Consider the following 16,340-nt stretch of genomic DNA (forward strand, 5'->3'; position numbering starts at 1 on the left):
AGATCCAAAGGTTTTCTTCTCTAGCATCCTGGTCTCATACCTGGCTACTCAGGTGTTTCTGGGAAGCCCACAAGCTGGGCACAGAGGCAATAAGTCTTCCTGGTTTTATGTTGAAGGTGCCTTGCACTCTGATTGCCTATGGATAGAGGGACTCCATTCCTAGTGACAGTTTTTATGTTCGTATCCTGCATGCTGCTTGGAGATTTAAAATATTAAGTGGTTTAGGAATGCTTTTAGGCAAATAAATAAACTAACATGGTGATTAAAAGACTTTACAATTTTATTATATAGTAAGGTATGTGGCGCTGTGGGTTAAACCACAGAGTCTAGGACTTGCCCATCAGAAGGTTGGCGGTTCGAATTCCCGCTACAGGGTGAACACCCGTTGCTCGCTCCTTGCTCCTGCCAACCTAACAGTTCGAAAGCACGTCAAAGTGCAAGTAGATAAATAGGTACCACTCTTGCGGGAAGGTAAACGGCGTTTCCGTGCGCTGCTCTGGTTCGCCAGAAGTGGCTTAGTCCTGCTGGCCACATGACCCGGAAGCTGTATGCCGACTCCCTCAGCCAGTAAAGCGAGATGAGCGCCGCAGCCCCAGAGACATCCTCGACTGGACCTAAAGGTCAGGGGTATCTTTACCTTTTAAGGTATGTGGTCCCAAGGAGGCCCAAATCTCAGACCCCCAAACAAGGATGCAAGGGGCCAAAGGGAAATACATAGTTGAAATCAGGTGTGCTAGACCTAAGGGAGCAGGAGCTTAACGGATGTCCCCACACTAGAGATGAGTTGCTCATACTGAGAGGAAAGCCCTGAACTTGGGTCTTTAATGGGGTCTGGTGGGCTGTGATTGGCTCTTTGTGGGGGGGGGTGTCAGCTGATGGAACACTCAGGGTTCAGGTGGGCTGGTATTGCCTCTCTAGGTGGCACTCTAGAACCACACAGCTCAGCCTGTTAGTGGAAACAGAGCAATGGAATATGTGCCTCTATCTGAAAATGGCTTTTTGCTTTTCCATCCCTCTTTGGACTATCAGTGGGTGGGACCCCATGGAGTTGGCTTAAGTCAGGAGACCCATTCAGTTTTGTAGGTACCTCTTCCCCAAGGTTTGCATTCGAAGGGTTAATCTCATATCTATATCTATCTATCTATCATCTCTAAAGCCGCATTCAATTCTGCAGCTACCTTTCCCGCAAGGTTTTCATTTCAAAGGTGATCTCATATGCTTTTGTGTGTGTGTTTGATCCCAGCTCACATTCCCAGCTGAACGTTGGTCAACTTGCCCACCTTTCCATTGCCACAAGGTCTCTCACCTTTGCCTCCCCCCCGCCCTCCCCCCCCCGCGGTGGGCACGGGGTCTCTCGGTCATAGTGACAGATCAAACTCCCTTCTGCCCCCCCCACTACCTCCCACACGAGAGCGTTTCTTCGATGTGCCAGGAGTTGCAATATGCTTGTCTTGTATCTCGGTGGCATTTTTTGAAAAAGGGGTGTGTGAGAGAGGGTGGTTGCTAAGGCAACCGAGGCTTAGGGGAGTCTCGCGCCAACGTAGCAGCGCCGGCTTCTCTGAGCAGGGGCTGGATGGAATATTTGTGCCGCGGCAGAGAGGCAGAAGCCAGCATTCCTCCCCCCCCCACCCACCCCCCCGCCGTCACGGTGCCACTGCTGCCGCGGGAGAGCCAGGGCTCAGAACTCGCCCGAACGGATGCGCATCTGTCCCCTGACCGTCCCGGTAATTTCCGCCTCCCTCTGTCTCCCCGCAGGGGTTCCTGAGCCGGCGCCTTAAAGGCTCCATCAAAAGGACAAAGAGCCAACCCAAGCTCGACAGGAACAGCAGCTTCCGGCACATTCTACCTGGCTTCAAGAACGTGGACAATGAAAGGTGAGGGGCCCGGCGGCGCGTGCATCTGTGGACGCCCAAACGAGGGCATTGATTTCCTTTCGCTGCTGCCTGGGTCGTGCGCTCACCTCAGGCCAAGCCAGAGCGAAGGGCCGGGCTGATTAGCTGGTGGCGGCTCATTTAATTACACCAAATGATGGTTTAGATTCGTTCTTACCTCCCGCTTCCTTCGCAGTGGTGGCTGCGAATATTTTGTTTTATGCCTTTGCGTATACGCGTGTTGCAGAAATACGTCCAGTGTGATGGGGAACCTGCCTATGGCGCGGTCCGGGAGAGGCAAAATGAAACACTCGGTTTCCGACCAGCTTGTTGAACTGGCACTGGAAATGCAAGAGTGCGGGAGATTTACGGTGCATTAAGAATCGCCCTTTCCTACTGATGGATGTGTTTGATTAGCAATGAGGCGCACATCTCCCACAGACAACTACTGTGTGGTGGGTTGGGGTCTTGGTACGTGGTGCCAAGGGTCATTGAGACTCCTCCCCGCTCCCTTGATGTACCAGAACAGAAGGGCAATGTGGATTTTTGTTCAGTGATACCTCGGTTTATGAACTTAATCTGTTCCAGAAGTCCGTTCTTAAACCGAATCTGTTCTTAAACCAAGGCGTGCTTTCCCTAATGAGGCCTGCCGCCACCAGTGCCCTTCCACTGTTTGGATTCCATTCTTAGACTGAGGAAAAGTTCGCTAACCGGAACACTGCTTCCGGTTTTGCGGAGTTCGTAAACCGAATAGTTCGTAAACAGGACTGTTCTTAAACCGAGGTACCACTGTATCTAGAAGGGTGTGTTGTGGTTAGATCCAAAGGGATGCATTTTGCGCGCACCAGGTGAGGCACGTGATGAAATATTGGGCAAGTTGTGACAGGTCTCGTATCACCTTGTTTGGGAGCTTATCGGATTGTTTTCAGATTGTGGGCATATGTGTACCTGCCACAACCACCCCAATACCTTGAGTGACTTTGTTTTTCAACTTGGGGGGGGCGGGTTGAGGTCCAAAAGAGTTGTTCAGAGTGACCCTATTCTCCATTTTTATTTTAAAGGGAAGGGGAGAAGACTTGCTTCAAAGATTTGGTGAAAATATTTCTGGGAAGAGGAGCACAATATCCTAGCCCTACCTTGTCCACAGAATCTGGTGCTAATCTGTGGGTTTTCCTTTCAGGGATGCTTAATTATCTAGGGTGCTTTCAAGCAAACATGGTCTGACTCTGAGCATTGTTCCAAAATTTCATCTGGGTGCCCTGCAAAGTGCCCTTTTAAAAACAGCAGCTGCACAACCTGTGTCTATTTTAGGGGCATCTGAGGTGTGGCATCAGTGTAGGAACCTCTGGAAGGGCACCTTGGTCTGTGCCTAAGAGAACATGACCTCTTGTAAGCTGAATATATGGTGGGTTGTTATGGTCAGTGTGCAGGCAAGGTTTCTGAGTTGGCATCTGGGACAGGGAGGAAAGATCCAATGCAGCAGTTGCGTGTGCGTGTCATATTTGCCTGTGTTATTTGGGATATCAGCAGCAGCATGCCAGGCAGATCATTAGGATGATGGATGATGCTGGAGAGGAAGGTGCTGTTGAAATAGTATCTGTGGGGTGCCTATGCAGAAATGCACAACTTTGATCTCCATGTGAACTGGAGGGAGGCAGGAAAGAACCACTTTGCTCCTTTTGGGAGAGCAACCGGCCAGTGTCAAAGCACATCTGGTATTTTAAGTCAATTTCATTTGTTTCTGTTCATTTCTAAATAATAATTTGAAAATTGGAGTGTGGAGGGCCACCCCCCACCCCCCCGTGCATCTGGGGACAGGAGCAGGACTTCCAGCCCAGCTTTCAGTAGCGTTCTCCCCTGACACTTCTCTTCCTTTTAAACAATCAATCACTTCTCATAAACACCTGCCTTCAGTCCTGTCCCACTGACTGCAGACCCCATTCACCATGGGTGAGCTTTCTCTGTCGCCAGCCGTGTTGTTCCCACAAAGGCAGTCGTGTATATTCCTTCACAGATTTCTCCCCCCTCCTTTTTTCTGCCTGCCTGCTTTGACCACGCCCAACTTCCCTTATCCACAGTTGGCTTAAATCTTTTGCAACATGAAGAGCTGTCTGCAATAGAACTGGTCTTTACATTGGGAATGGGCAGCCCACCTGAGTGCACACACATCCACCTTTTGCATTGACTGTGTCTTGATTCTCACCACCTCCCAAACACACACACACACACACACACACACACACACACACTTTCCCAGCTCACCTTTTGGAAATCTGGCTGCAGCCACCATCTTGTTGATTATTGAGTAAGCTCCTTCAGAATCTCGGGTGAGCTAATTTTTGCTCTTGTCTGCTGAGCATTCAGAAGCACAGTGTAGACTAATAGTGTTGTGGATGCGTCTTGAGGAGCAAGCTGGGGAACAATGCAACAAACAAAACAAAAGGTGTTTTGTGATGTCTATGCACAGAGAAAACCTGGGTTTTGCAACCTGTATGCCTTATATGCAAATTAAGCACACTGGGTGGTTAGTTGGTTTGCTTAGATATTTGGGGAAATGTATCACCTGCTTTTCAACTTTGAGAACCCAAAGAGGACATTGTGTGCATTTCATTTCTCACTGATGCATAATTTACACAAAATTATTAATGGGGAGGGGTGGAGAAGTGGGTGTGGCACTGGACCTCTGTCTCTTAGCCCCTGAACATGCTGCTCAGCTTCACAACTTTGGACATGTCACCAAGCATTGCCCTCATGTAACACTTGGAAATTTGCTTTTTCAGTCTTAAGGACTAGAATCTTGGTTGATTTGCATGCTCATTTTAAAAGAAGCTAAGAATATCACATAGGGTGAATTCTGCATCTGGTCAAAGAAAAGGGGGGTGGGGGGAATCAAAATCCTGTATAATGAAGAGGAATGGTTTTAAGGGGCTGAAAAGGAAACAGCTGCACAGTGCATATGGTTTGATCAAAAAGACCCTATGTGGTTTTCCTTCCCCTAGCAACTATGGTATCGGGAGAAAAGAATAAAGACAGGCCATTTGGTCCCTCTCTGCAGAAGGTTCAGCTCAGGGCAAGTCTCTGTGGGAGGTGTCATTGACTCATTCAGTCCAGCAGAGATGCAGCATAAACACCTGCCCACAGATGAGCCCTTCCAGTACGTCTCTGTATGAGTCGCTGGTCTGATCATCCTCCTCCCTTCTGAGTTATGCAAGGGCCACAGTGAGGCCAAGGAGGAGGCAGCTGGCATCCAGGGCCACTCCCTGAACTGGCTATAAGCAAGAAGGCAAACAGGTGGGAATGGCTGATTGCAGATTGAGGCAGGGCTCCATTTGCCCTAGTGGACCAGCCTGCACCAGTGATGGTAGCCCAGCCTGGAGGGCAACAGGGTGGGGAAGGCTGGAATCGACAATACCAGGCTGGAGGGAGAAATGATCTCACCTGGCAGGTTCCTGTGTACCTTGTCAGTGTGAGTTGTTGTCCTGCAGAGTTCACCTCCATCCTGAGTTTCCTTCTCCAGGAATTCAACACCTGAAGTGGTTGCATATTGCTCCAATAGTGCACATTCATGTCGGTGGGTGCACACAAATGCTAAAGCTCCATGCCAGGCATAGCTTGCCATTGCGTTTATTTATTTATGATTTCATGTTGTGAAATTTGTATACTACTTGACTGTGAAACAAGAACCTCAAAGCAGTTTGCAAAAGAGAATAAAGCGATAAAAATTGTATCAATGAAGCCAGTTTAAAACAATCAGAAAAACAATTAAAACTGACAATAAACTAAAAACAGCTGTCAGCATTCTATATATCTGGGTAGGCTGGCACAAGCACACGTGTTTTTAGCAGGCACTAAGAAGAGCATAGTGAAGGAACCTGCCTGGTGTCAACAGGCAGAGAGATCCACTGCGCAGGTGTAGAGAACAATTTCTCACAAATGTGGAGCAAGCATTATGGGGGCCATAACAGTGCTACTTCTGCAGACTGAAATGATCCTGTGGGCATGTGGGTGAAGCAATCTCACAGGTCTATTGGTCCCAAGCTGCAAAGGACTTTTTATAGTCAGAGTAACCCTGTGAACTTGGTCCTGTAGCAAATCAGCAAGCAGTGCGGGTCTCTGAGCACACGACTTATATGCTGACAGGGTCTCACTCTTTTATACCCTGCAGTTGCTGAAGTATTTTTCAAACCTATTGATGTATGATTAGGTTCCGCCCCCCTTCCCAACTTGGCCTTACAACTCAGTGGGAGGTAGACAGCCATAGAGCCTAACAGATTCAGGGACCAGTCAGAGGGGTAGATATAATATTGAGCCAAGGGAATAGTGTGTGGGAGGTGGGCCAAGAAGAACTGGATAGGCAGCCAACTTGTGACCTCTGCCTCAGTTTCCTAATCTGTAAAATAGGAATCAATTCATTTTTCCTGGAGCTACACCAGATACAGATTGCCTGGCATATACATTGCATATGCCATATTGTGCTGTCTAATAACTGGTGGGGATGCATCTGCTTAATCTGTAGTTTGTGGGAGTTTTCAAGAATATTCCTCTTTTCTCCCATGAAGGGTATGGTCTAGACCAGGTGGCCCTCCCAATGTTGGTTGACTGCAACTCCCATCAGTTCCAGCAAGCACAGCGGATGATGGGAGTGGTAGTTCAGCAACATCTGGAGATGATGGGAGTGGTAGTTCAGCAACATCTGGAGGGGGTGTTAAAGGTTCCCTACATCTGCTGTAGACCAAACCTCACTAACATGGTGCCCTTCAGATGTTGGGGGGTTACAACTCCCTCTCATCAGAGTCTGTTCTGGAGGACATTACAGCTTGATGGGGGAAGAGGGTTGATGGGGGAAGAGGGTGGGTGCGAGGCTGGTCCCAACTTTGAGCAGGTGGTGGAGCTGGGTGTTCTTTGTGGGTTTTCTTCATGTAGCTCAGAGTTAACTTCCTCCGCCAGGAGGCAGTGATGGCCACCAACCTGGATGGCTTTGAAAGAGGATTGGACAAGTTAATGGAGGAGGAGAGGGCTATTGATGGCCGGCAGTCACCATAGCTTGGCTCTGCCTCTACAGAGGGAGGCTGCAATGCTTCCCAGTTGCTAAAAGTCACAGGAAGGGAGAGGGTTGCTCTTGTGCTCAGGCCCTGCTTGCCGACCTCCCACTGGCATCTGGGTGACCACCGTGAGAACAGGATGCTAGGCTAGATCATAGAATCATAGAATCATAGAGTTGGAAGAGACCACAAGGGCCATCGAGTCCAACCCCCTGCCAAGCAGGAAACACCATCAGAGCACTCCTGACATATGGTTGTCAAGCCTCTGCTTAAAGACCTCCAAAGAAGGAGACTCCACCACACTCCTTGGCAGCAAATTCCACTGTCGAACAGCTCTTACTGTCAGGAAGTTCTTCCTAATGTTTAGGTGGAATCTTCTTTCTTGTAGTTTGGATCCATTGCTCCGTGTCCGCTTCTCTGGAGCAGCAGAAAACAACCTTTCTCCCTCCTCTATGTGATATCCTTTTATATATTTGAACATGGCTATCATATCACCCCTTAACCTCCTCTTCTCCAGGCTAAACATGCCCAGCTCCCTTAGCCGTTCCTCATAAGGCATCGTTTCCAGGCCTTTGACCATTTTGGTTGCCCTCCTCTGGACACGTTCCAGTTTGTCAGTGTCCTTCTTGAACTGTGGTGCCCAGAACTGGACACAGTACTCCAGGTGAGGTCTGACCAGAGCAGAATACAGTGGCACTATTACTTCCCTTGATCTAGATGCTATACTCCTATTGATGCAGCCCAGAATTGCATTGGCTTTTTTAGCTGCCGCGTCACACTGTTGGCTCATGTCAAGTTTGTGGTCAACCAAGACTCCTAGATCCTTTTCACATGTACTGCTCTCAAGCCAGGTGTCACCCATCTTGTATTTGTATTTTTTTGTGCATCTGTATTTGTGCCTCTCATTTTTTTTTTGGACCCTGATCCAACAGAGCTCTTCTTATGAGCTCTCTGTTTGCACCAGGAGAAGGGGGTTGCGTCGGCTGGTTTTTTTGCTGTGCAAGCCAGATTTCTGGAACTGAGAGCCGCCTCCTCGTCCGCCACTCCCCGTCAATCCTTTGCCCGGTCAAATGGCTCGTTAAGAGCGAGCAGAGGGTGGTGTTACGAGAGCGGCTGTTTGTTAACAAGCTTCCTGGCACACTGATTGATGGCCAGTGCTGGCGTGGAGCTCTTATCAGGCCGCGCTAGATGGTTCATCTCTGCTCTCGGCCACTTCAATACCAGGCTGCAAATCAAGCCCCCTTGGCAGCAGTGTGCAGGCTTAATTGGGAGAACATTTCTTCCGTGAAATGCATGTGGAGGAGAGACATTGGATCTCAAGGCCAAGCTTGGAACTGACTCAACTACCATAGCGAAGGAGCAAGGGGGAAGGGCTTAATTAGCCAAGGCCAACGGATTGTGCTAAACTGACCTTTTTGTAGCAGCTGCAGCATCTTTTCTGACGAGATTAATCTCTTTTCTGAATGCAGATCAAAACTTGATAACTCACCATCTTATTATTATTTTCTGTTGTATAATTTTTTAATTAATTTTTTCAAACATTTTCACGGTCAAATGATTACACGGTTTCATAAGTTGATTCCCCACCCTTGCAGTGTTTTTACTCACACCTTTTCTGCTGCATTATATCTTTATCTACTACTCAATTACGGTTGTTAACTCTTATCTTGTTGTATTGCATTTATATCCCAACTTTTTTAAAAAAAGTTATTTTATTCAAAATTAAAACAAGACATATTATCAAAAACATATCATCCTTGTTTTTTCCCCATTTTTCCTCCCTCTCCCCACCCTCCCACACAAACCCCACCCACCCACCCCCACCCCCTGGCTTCCCTCAGTTCCAGTCTTTGGTTTCTCTAAGAATGCTGTTTTCTGCATGTTACAAAGTTGTATTGATGCTCAGACTATTTAGGTGATTATTATCAATAAAAAGTTTGTGAATGTTTATTCAAAGCCAGCCAAGGAGTCCAGTTCACTTTGTTGCGTCTTCAGATACCGTATTTTTCCCTCTATAACACGCAGATTTTTTCTCCTAAAAAGGAAGGGGAAATGTCTGTGCGTGTTATTGAGCGAATGTGTGGTTCCTGGAGCCAAATGGCAAAAAAAATCAGGCAAAAATCAAATCGCGCGTCTCGGAGAAGGGAAACCTGAAAAGAGGAAGTGGCTGCTTTCCTGCATTCTGCCTCAGGGTCTTACTGCCCAACGCTCCTCTGTTTCCTTGCTGTGTTTGCTCAAACGGAACAAAGAGCAGGGAAAGCCCCTCCCCTCCAGGCAAGCAGAGGGGAAAGCAGAGTGTCGTCTCTGTGCTCCGGTGCTGCTGAAAACATGCAGGAGGGAGAGAGAGAGAGAGAGAGAGAGAGAGAGAGAGAGAGCGAGCTGGCTGGCTTGGGTGGGTAGGTGAGGGAAAACTTTTGCCTTCCTTTCCTCCCTCCCGTTATACCCCTCTCCTGCATTCTTAGCCAGCTGCTTCTCTGCACACCCCTCTCGTGCTCCTTGTCCATTCTGTATTTTTCCTTCCTTCCCCACTTAAAATGTGGTTAAAAAGCATGGATCCACATGGATCCTCAGGATCTTTGCATTGGGTCACCCCAAATTCACCATCAGATCACATAGCATGTCCATGGCTACAGCCTGCCCCCCAAAAATCACACACGCACTGTTGCCTGGGGCTGCAATGGTGCAAAAATGTGGTTAAAAAGCATGGATCCACATGGATCCTCAGGATCTTTGCATTGGGTCACCCCAAATTCACCATCAGATCACATAGCATGTCCATGGCTACAGCCTGCCCCCCCCAAATCACGCACCCACTGTTGCCTGGGGCTGCAATGGTGCAAAAACGTGGTTACAAAACATGGATCCTCAGGATCTTTGCATTGGGTCACCCCAAATTCACCATCAGAGCACATAGCATGTCCATGGCTACAGCCTGCCCCCCCCAAAATCACACACCCACTGTTGCCTAGGGCTGCAATGGTGCAAAAACGTGGTTACAAAGCATGGATCCACAGGGATTCTCAGGATTTTTGCATTGGGTCACCCCAAATTCACCATCAGATCACATGTCTGTGGCCACAGCATGAAGCACAAAAATGATACATCCACTGTTTCATTCAGAATGTTTTTTCCCTTGTTTTCCTCCTCTAAAAACGATGTGCGTGTTATGGTCAGGTGCGTGTTATCGAGCGAAAAATACGGTACTTTGTGAAGGGTTCCCATTCATCTTTAAAGTCACAGTTATGCTTGTCCTGTAGCTTATATGTCAGTTTTGCCAGTTCTGCATAGTCCGTCAATTTTTCTTGCCATGATTCTTTAGTTGGGGTTTCTTCAGTCTTCCATCCTTGTGCTACCCAAACTCTCGCAGCCGTTGTCGCATACATGAAGATGTTTTCCAGCTTTTTTGGCAGGTCTTTCCCTACAATCCCCAGCAAAAATTCCTCGGGTTTTTAAACAAATGTTAAATGGAACATTTTCTTCAATTCATTTAATGCATTTATATCCCAACTTTTCCTCCAAGGGGCACAAGGTGGTATACCCCTTCCTCATTTAACCCCCTTAACAACCCTTTGAGGTAGGATAGACTGAGAAGCAGTGACTGGCCCTCAAGATCACCAAGCAAACTTTATGTGGCTGAGGTGGTGCTGTGGGTTAAACCACAGAGCCTAGGACTTGCCGATCAGAAGGTCGACGGTTCGAATGTCCGCGACGGGGTGAACTCCCATTGCTCGGTCCCTGCCCCTGCCAACCTAGCAGTTCGAAAGCACATCAAAGTGCAAGTAGATAAATAGGTACCGCTCCGGCAGGAAGGTAAACGGCATTTCCGTGCGCTGCTCTGATTTGCCAGAAGCGGCTTAGTCATGCTGGCCACATGACCCGGAAACTGTACGCCGGCTCCCTTGGCCAGTAAAGCGAGATGAGCGCCGCAACCCCAGAGTCGTCTGCAACTGGACCTAATGGTCAGGGGTCCCTTTACTTTTACCTTTACCTCCCAGGTCCTAGCTTGATGCTCTAACCAGTACACCACCACTGGCTCTGTAGAGAATACTAAACTCTGTGGACCATGGATGGACTGGACAACTGTCCAGGGGTCCTTTACCTTTTTTTAAAAAAAACGCAGCTTCCTATGTCCTTAAGTAAACAGTCAGCATGGAGAGTTTTGCATGCATCTCAGGGGAGAGCATGCGTAGCTTGGCATCCTAAGTTTGAGTCCTGTCTCTGCACATGAGCAGAAGAACGTAAGAGCTGTTTCATTGGTTTGGGCCAAAGGTCCATCAGCATTCAGTTGCCAGCAAAGTTGTCCATGGAAACTCACATACCAAGCTGTGTATGGGTCCTAGTAGCTGGTTATCAGAGGTAGACTCTTTTAGATAAATAAATGAAAAGTACACAGAGAGAAAGAAAAGGAAGGCGCAGATTATGTGCATAGTGCCATGCCTTGTTGGGTCCTAGTGTGATAAAACTAAGTGTCAGCCATAAACAATGAGTAGAGCATTAAGTAGTGAAGTGGTAACATCCTTATAATTGGTCCTGTTCAATTACAGTGGGTTGTATTGGTTGCCGCCATGAAGGCAACCAGCCTCTGGTCTTCGCTAACCTTCCAGATCCAGATCCTGTTTCAGATATACAGTGGTACCTCAGGTTAAGTACTTAATTCGTTTTGGAGGTCTGTTCTTAACCTGAAACTGTTCTTAACCTGAAGCATCACTTTAGCTAATGGGGCCTCCCGCTGCCACCATGCCGCTGCTGCGCGATTTCTGTTCTCATCCTGAAGCAAAGTTCTTAACCCGAGGTACTATTTCTGGGTTAGCGGAGTCTGTAACCTGAAGTGTATGTAACCGGAAGTGTATGTAACCTGAGGTACCACTGTATATTTGCTTACGCTAGTCCATGGGTAGGCAACCTAAGGTCCGGGGGCTGGATCTGAACAAATTGCCTTCTCAATCCATGGACGGTCCAGGAATCAGCATGTTTTTACATGAGTAGAATGTTTCCGTTTATTTAAAATGCATCTCTGGGTTATTTGTGGGGCATAGGAATTCGTTCATATATATTTTTCAAAATGTAGTCCTGCCCTCCACAAGGTCTGAGGGACAGTGGATCGGCCCCCCTGGTGAAAAAGTTTGCTGACCCCTGTGCGGCTAGTCTTTAGCCAAAGCTTTTGGAGCCCATTTCGTAAATTCAGTAAGCCTGGTCAATAAAAGCAAGAACAGCGGATGATCAATGGCAATCAATTAAGCAATAAAAGCAGGAGAGCAACTCACACTAGAGATCAGCAATGCAACTGAGATGTAAAAGAGGAGCTGCATCCAAAAACCCTGTATCTCTCACTTCAGATGTATATTATTATTATTATTATTATTATTATTATTATTATTATTATTGCATTTATATTCCACCTCTCCTACAGGGTACTCAAAATATTTTCTAAGCCCCATTTTCCCCCCCTCACAGCAACTCTGTGAGGTAGGTTAGTCAACAAGATACAGTGGTACCTCGGGTTACAAACACCTTGGGTTACAGATTCCACTAACTTGGAAGTAGTACTTCAGGTTAAGAACTTTACCTCAGGATGAGAACAGACATTGCACGGTGGCAGCGGGAGGTCCCATTAGCTAAAGTGGTACCTCAGCTTAAGAACAGTTTCAGGTTAAAAGTGGACCTCCAGAACAAATTAAGTTCATAACCAGAGGTACCACTGTAATTTTCTCCTGCGACAACCCTGTGGGGTAGGCTGGGCAGACAGGTGAGTGACTGGCTGAGAGATACTGGCAAGGCAGCATACAGAGAATAGCACTGGGAGAACTGGACTCCTTTGAAAGTCATATTGAGAGCCAGTGTGGTGTAGTGGTGAAGAGCGGTAGTCTCGTAATCTGGTGAACTGGGTTCGATTCCCAGCTCCTCCACATGCAGCTGCTGGGTGACCTTGGGCCAGTCACACTCCTCTGAAGTCTCTCAGCCCCACTCACCTCACAGAGTGTTGGTTGTGGGGGAGGAAGGGAAAGGAGATGTTTAGCCGCTTTGAAACTCCTTAGGGTAGTGATAAAGTGGGATATCAAATCCAAACTCTTCTTCTTCTTTTTCTTCTTCTTTGGGAGATGGTGGGCTCTCCTTCCTTGGGGGTTTCCAAGCAGAGGTTGGGTGGCCATCTGTCATGGGTTCTTGAGCTGTGATTCCTGCATTGCAGGAGGGTCCCTTCCACAATTCTATTAATTGTGCCTCAGCTCCAGGGCACAATCCTGTCATCGGTGTGCTTATAGCATCTATGGGTAGCCTTTAGGAGCAGTCACTGGGAATTTGGGGGCAAAGTCTCATCAATACATTGGTGACACCCATTCTCTGCTTCTCCATAGCATCTGAGTCAGAAGAGGCTACGTCTGGTCTGGAACGTTGTCTAGAAGCAGTTGGGCAGTGGATATGGGCTAATAAACTGTGCTTGAACTTTAAGAGGTTCCAGTGTCACCTGCCTGTCCTGTTGGGGTTACACTCCCTCTGGGCCGGGCAGAAAAACCTCCAAAATTCCTCAGAAAAAGAATTGTCTTCTCAGAAATGTTCAAACACAAGCTAATAATAATAATAATAATAATAATAATAATAATAATAATAATTTTTATATACCCCACCCTTCCTGGTTCAAAAACCAGGCTCAGGGTGGATAACAACAAATTTCAAACACTTTAAAATGCTTAATTTTAAAAGCAGCATAAAATACATTATACATTGGTGTATCCATCCTCAAGACATTTGCTCCTCCATCTCCATCTCCACCACCCTCTGCCCTCTGGGATTCTCCAGCGCCCTCAGAGGACTTGGTCCTCTTCTCCCCACCCCCCAGGCCTAGAGCTGCTCACCTAAATGCTCACACAGAATCATAGAAGTGCAGTGTTGGAAGGGACCCAAGGGTCATCTAGTCCAACCCCCTGTGGTGCAGAAGTCAGATGACTCCTCTCTCTCTCAGAAAACCTTTGTAACAACCCTTAACTCCACATCCTTTGCCAAAACCAAGCTTCAGCACCTCTCACAGAAATGAAAACATTTCCTTTCTTTCTTTACCTCCCTCCCTCCTCACCCTCCATTCTCTTTTGCCACTCTGGACCAAATGTTGGATTGTAAGCTCTGTGGGGCAAGGGGCCTCTGCTCTTTGAAGTGCCACTGCGCACATGGATGGTGCCCTGTACAACTTCCCATGTGTAGAAAAATGTGAGGATGTTGTCACACAGCCACCACTGGGGGACCTGTAGTACCGCATCACAGTCCTGGATCTACAGAAAGAAATTGACTTGGGAAGGTGAGAAGTGAGCTTGTAGTTCCATGGGGTGGCAAGGGAAAGCTCCAGAGGGCTAATATGGGAGGCATGGCGAGGGTGGGGGAGTGTTGGTGAGCTGAGTGAGCAGAGGTAATAAAGAAGCAAGCAATGTTCAGGGCATGTGGCTTTCAGCAGAGGGCCCTGGTTCCGTTGCAATTTAGGCATACGAATACAGAGGTACCTCGGGTTACATACACTTCAGGTTACAGACGCTTCAGGTTACAGACTGTGCTAACCCAGAAATAGTACCTCAGGTTAAGAACTGTGCTTCAGGATGAGAACAGAAATCGAGCAGCAGCGGCACAGCAGCAGGAGGAGGCCCCATTAGCTAACGTGGTGCTTCAGGTTAAGAACAGTTTCAGGTTAAGAACGGACTTCCAGAACAAATTAAGTTCTTAACCTGAGGTACCACTGTAACAGCTTTCTGCTTCTTTGGGTTCAGGATCAGCTGGACATCCTCTTAGAGCAGGGTGACCATTGGTCATGCTGGCAGTGTGATTGGTGGGAGTCCACCAACATCTGGAGAGCCACAGTTCCTCAGCCACAACCACAACCTCCCAGTGTTTTCACAGCCATGCATCTCATGGCAAGGGTACCCACTGGTGTGCTGCCACTGGGCACACCTTAGCAAGAACTCTGACCTCCCTTAGCGGCTGGTAACAAAAACATCTTGCCATCCCTTTGCTTGTAATTTATGCTTGAACTTCCTTTCAGAAAAATGGGATTTGCTTCCAAACTCGCCACCCATCCTCTTTCTTTCTATCTTTCTTTCTTTCCCCTGGCCCCTGCAACTTCGTTTGTTCCCCCCATTATCCCTGGGGCCACCATCTCCTCCACATTTGTCCAAATGCAACTAATCTCTTTTAAAAGAAAGAAATAATACCTGGATGATTTAATTTACTGTATCGACCTCTTTCGCCAAGGCTGCTGGGCTGCTGGGCTGCCGAGATTTAATTTGGAAGGAAGAGGTCCTTAATTATTATGAAGCTGTGCAGTTCTCACCGCCCCCCCCTTGCTCCCCTTCTCAAGTTCTACTCGCAGATATCATTCTAGGCGCGACAAATGTCCTCTGAGCATGTAGCCAGTTGTTAAATGGATCTTGGAAAGAATACAGCGGTGAATTAATTAATAGCAATGAATGCTTTTCCTAGCAGGTTTTCATTCCTCAGGCCTCTGACCTTTCCCCTCTCCTATCAAAGAGCCATTTCAAATGCCTGGAACGGCAGCAGAGAACGCTGGGCTAGGGAGCTGCTGGATGCCTTAGAGCAATCTGTTCCCTTTCTCTCTCAGCGCTTCTCATCTTCTTCTCGCGACTGAAAGAGATACTGCGAGGCAGGAGCTCACAGAGCGCCAGCTGATTCACACACAGGCTTGCATCTTCAGCCCTCGCTGGCTGCGGTTTCCAGCACTGACCTGAATATGCAGATGGGGAAGCTGTAGCTCAGCGCCAGAGCATCTCTAGCTGATTCACGCCATAGTGCACAAGGTACAGTTTCTCAACACTGGATCAGCTCACAGTGGAATGTGAGAATTAGGGACTCAGTGAGAATTCTTTTAGAATCTGGCATGTCTGCTACCCCAGGTTCAGTTTCCTTGCGACGAAGGTCATCAGAGATTGTGGTGTCTTTAGGATATGTGGTTTTATTTACACATCTATACAACCTGAACATGAGATGGAGGGGCTCACAACATCAACACCCCATCGGGTCTTGCTTCTCCATCAGTCACAGCTTTGGATCCAGCACAGAGCAAGCGTGTCTCTGGGTCTCCAGCTTCCAGCCTGCTTTTTTCAGCTCATCTCACACACACCACCCTGGCTCTTGTTCTCCTACCTAGCAGCCAGGTGAGGAGGGAGAGGAAAGGCCCACCATCAGCCTGGAGGGCCTCCTCCCTTCATTGTAGCTCTTGCAATGGAGCCCATCCTTTTGGGATGCGGATGAGACACTGCAGTGTCCAGCCAAGGCCATCGTCTTACAAAGAAACTTGCCTGGCTAGTTCAGCAGTAGGATCCTCTCTTTGAATCTAACGCTCCCCAGGTACAGGATCCTAAGAATTGGAAGGGAGACATGGCGGCATCCAGACTCACCTCCCAAACCCACAACATCATGTTACTATCCCACA

General features: G+C 47.8%; 1 protein-coding gene across 10 annotated transcripts in view; it reads left to right on the forward strand.

Moving 5' to 3' along the window:
- Window positions 1-16,340, forward strand: part of DAB2IP (DAB2 interacting protein) — a 317,250-nt gene that overhangs the window by 128,357 nt on the left and 172,553 nt on the right. For all 10 annotated transcript variants that reach the window (XM_083597217.1, XM_083597215.1, XM_083597213.1 and 7 more), the window contains exon 3: window positions 1,756-1,874. In XM_083597217.1, the coding sequence (XP_083453343.1) occupies window positions 1,756-1,874 (119 nt within the window). The remainder of the gene's footprint in view (window positions 1-1,755; window positions 1,875-16,340) is intronic.

This window comes from Podarcis filfolensis, assembly GCF_964270895.1.
Source record: "Podarcis filfolensis genome assembly, chromosome: Z".
In the NCBI taxonomy this organism is placed as follows: Eukaryota; Metazoa; Chordata; class Lepidosauria; order Squamata; family Lacertidae; genus Podarcis; species Podarcis filfolensis.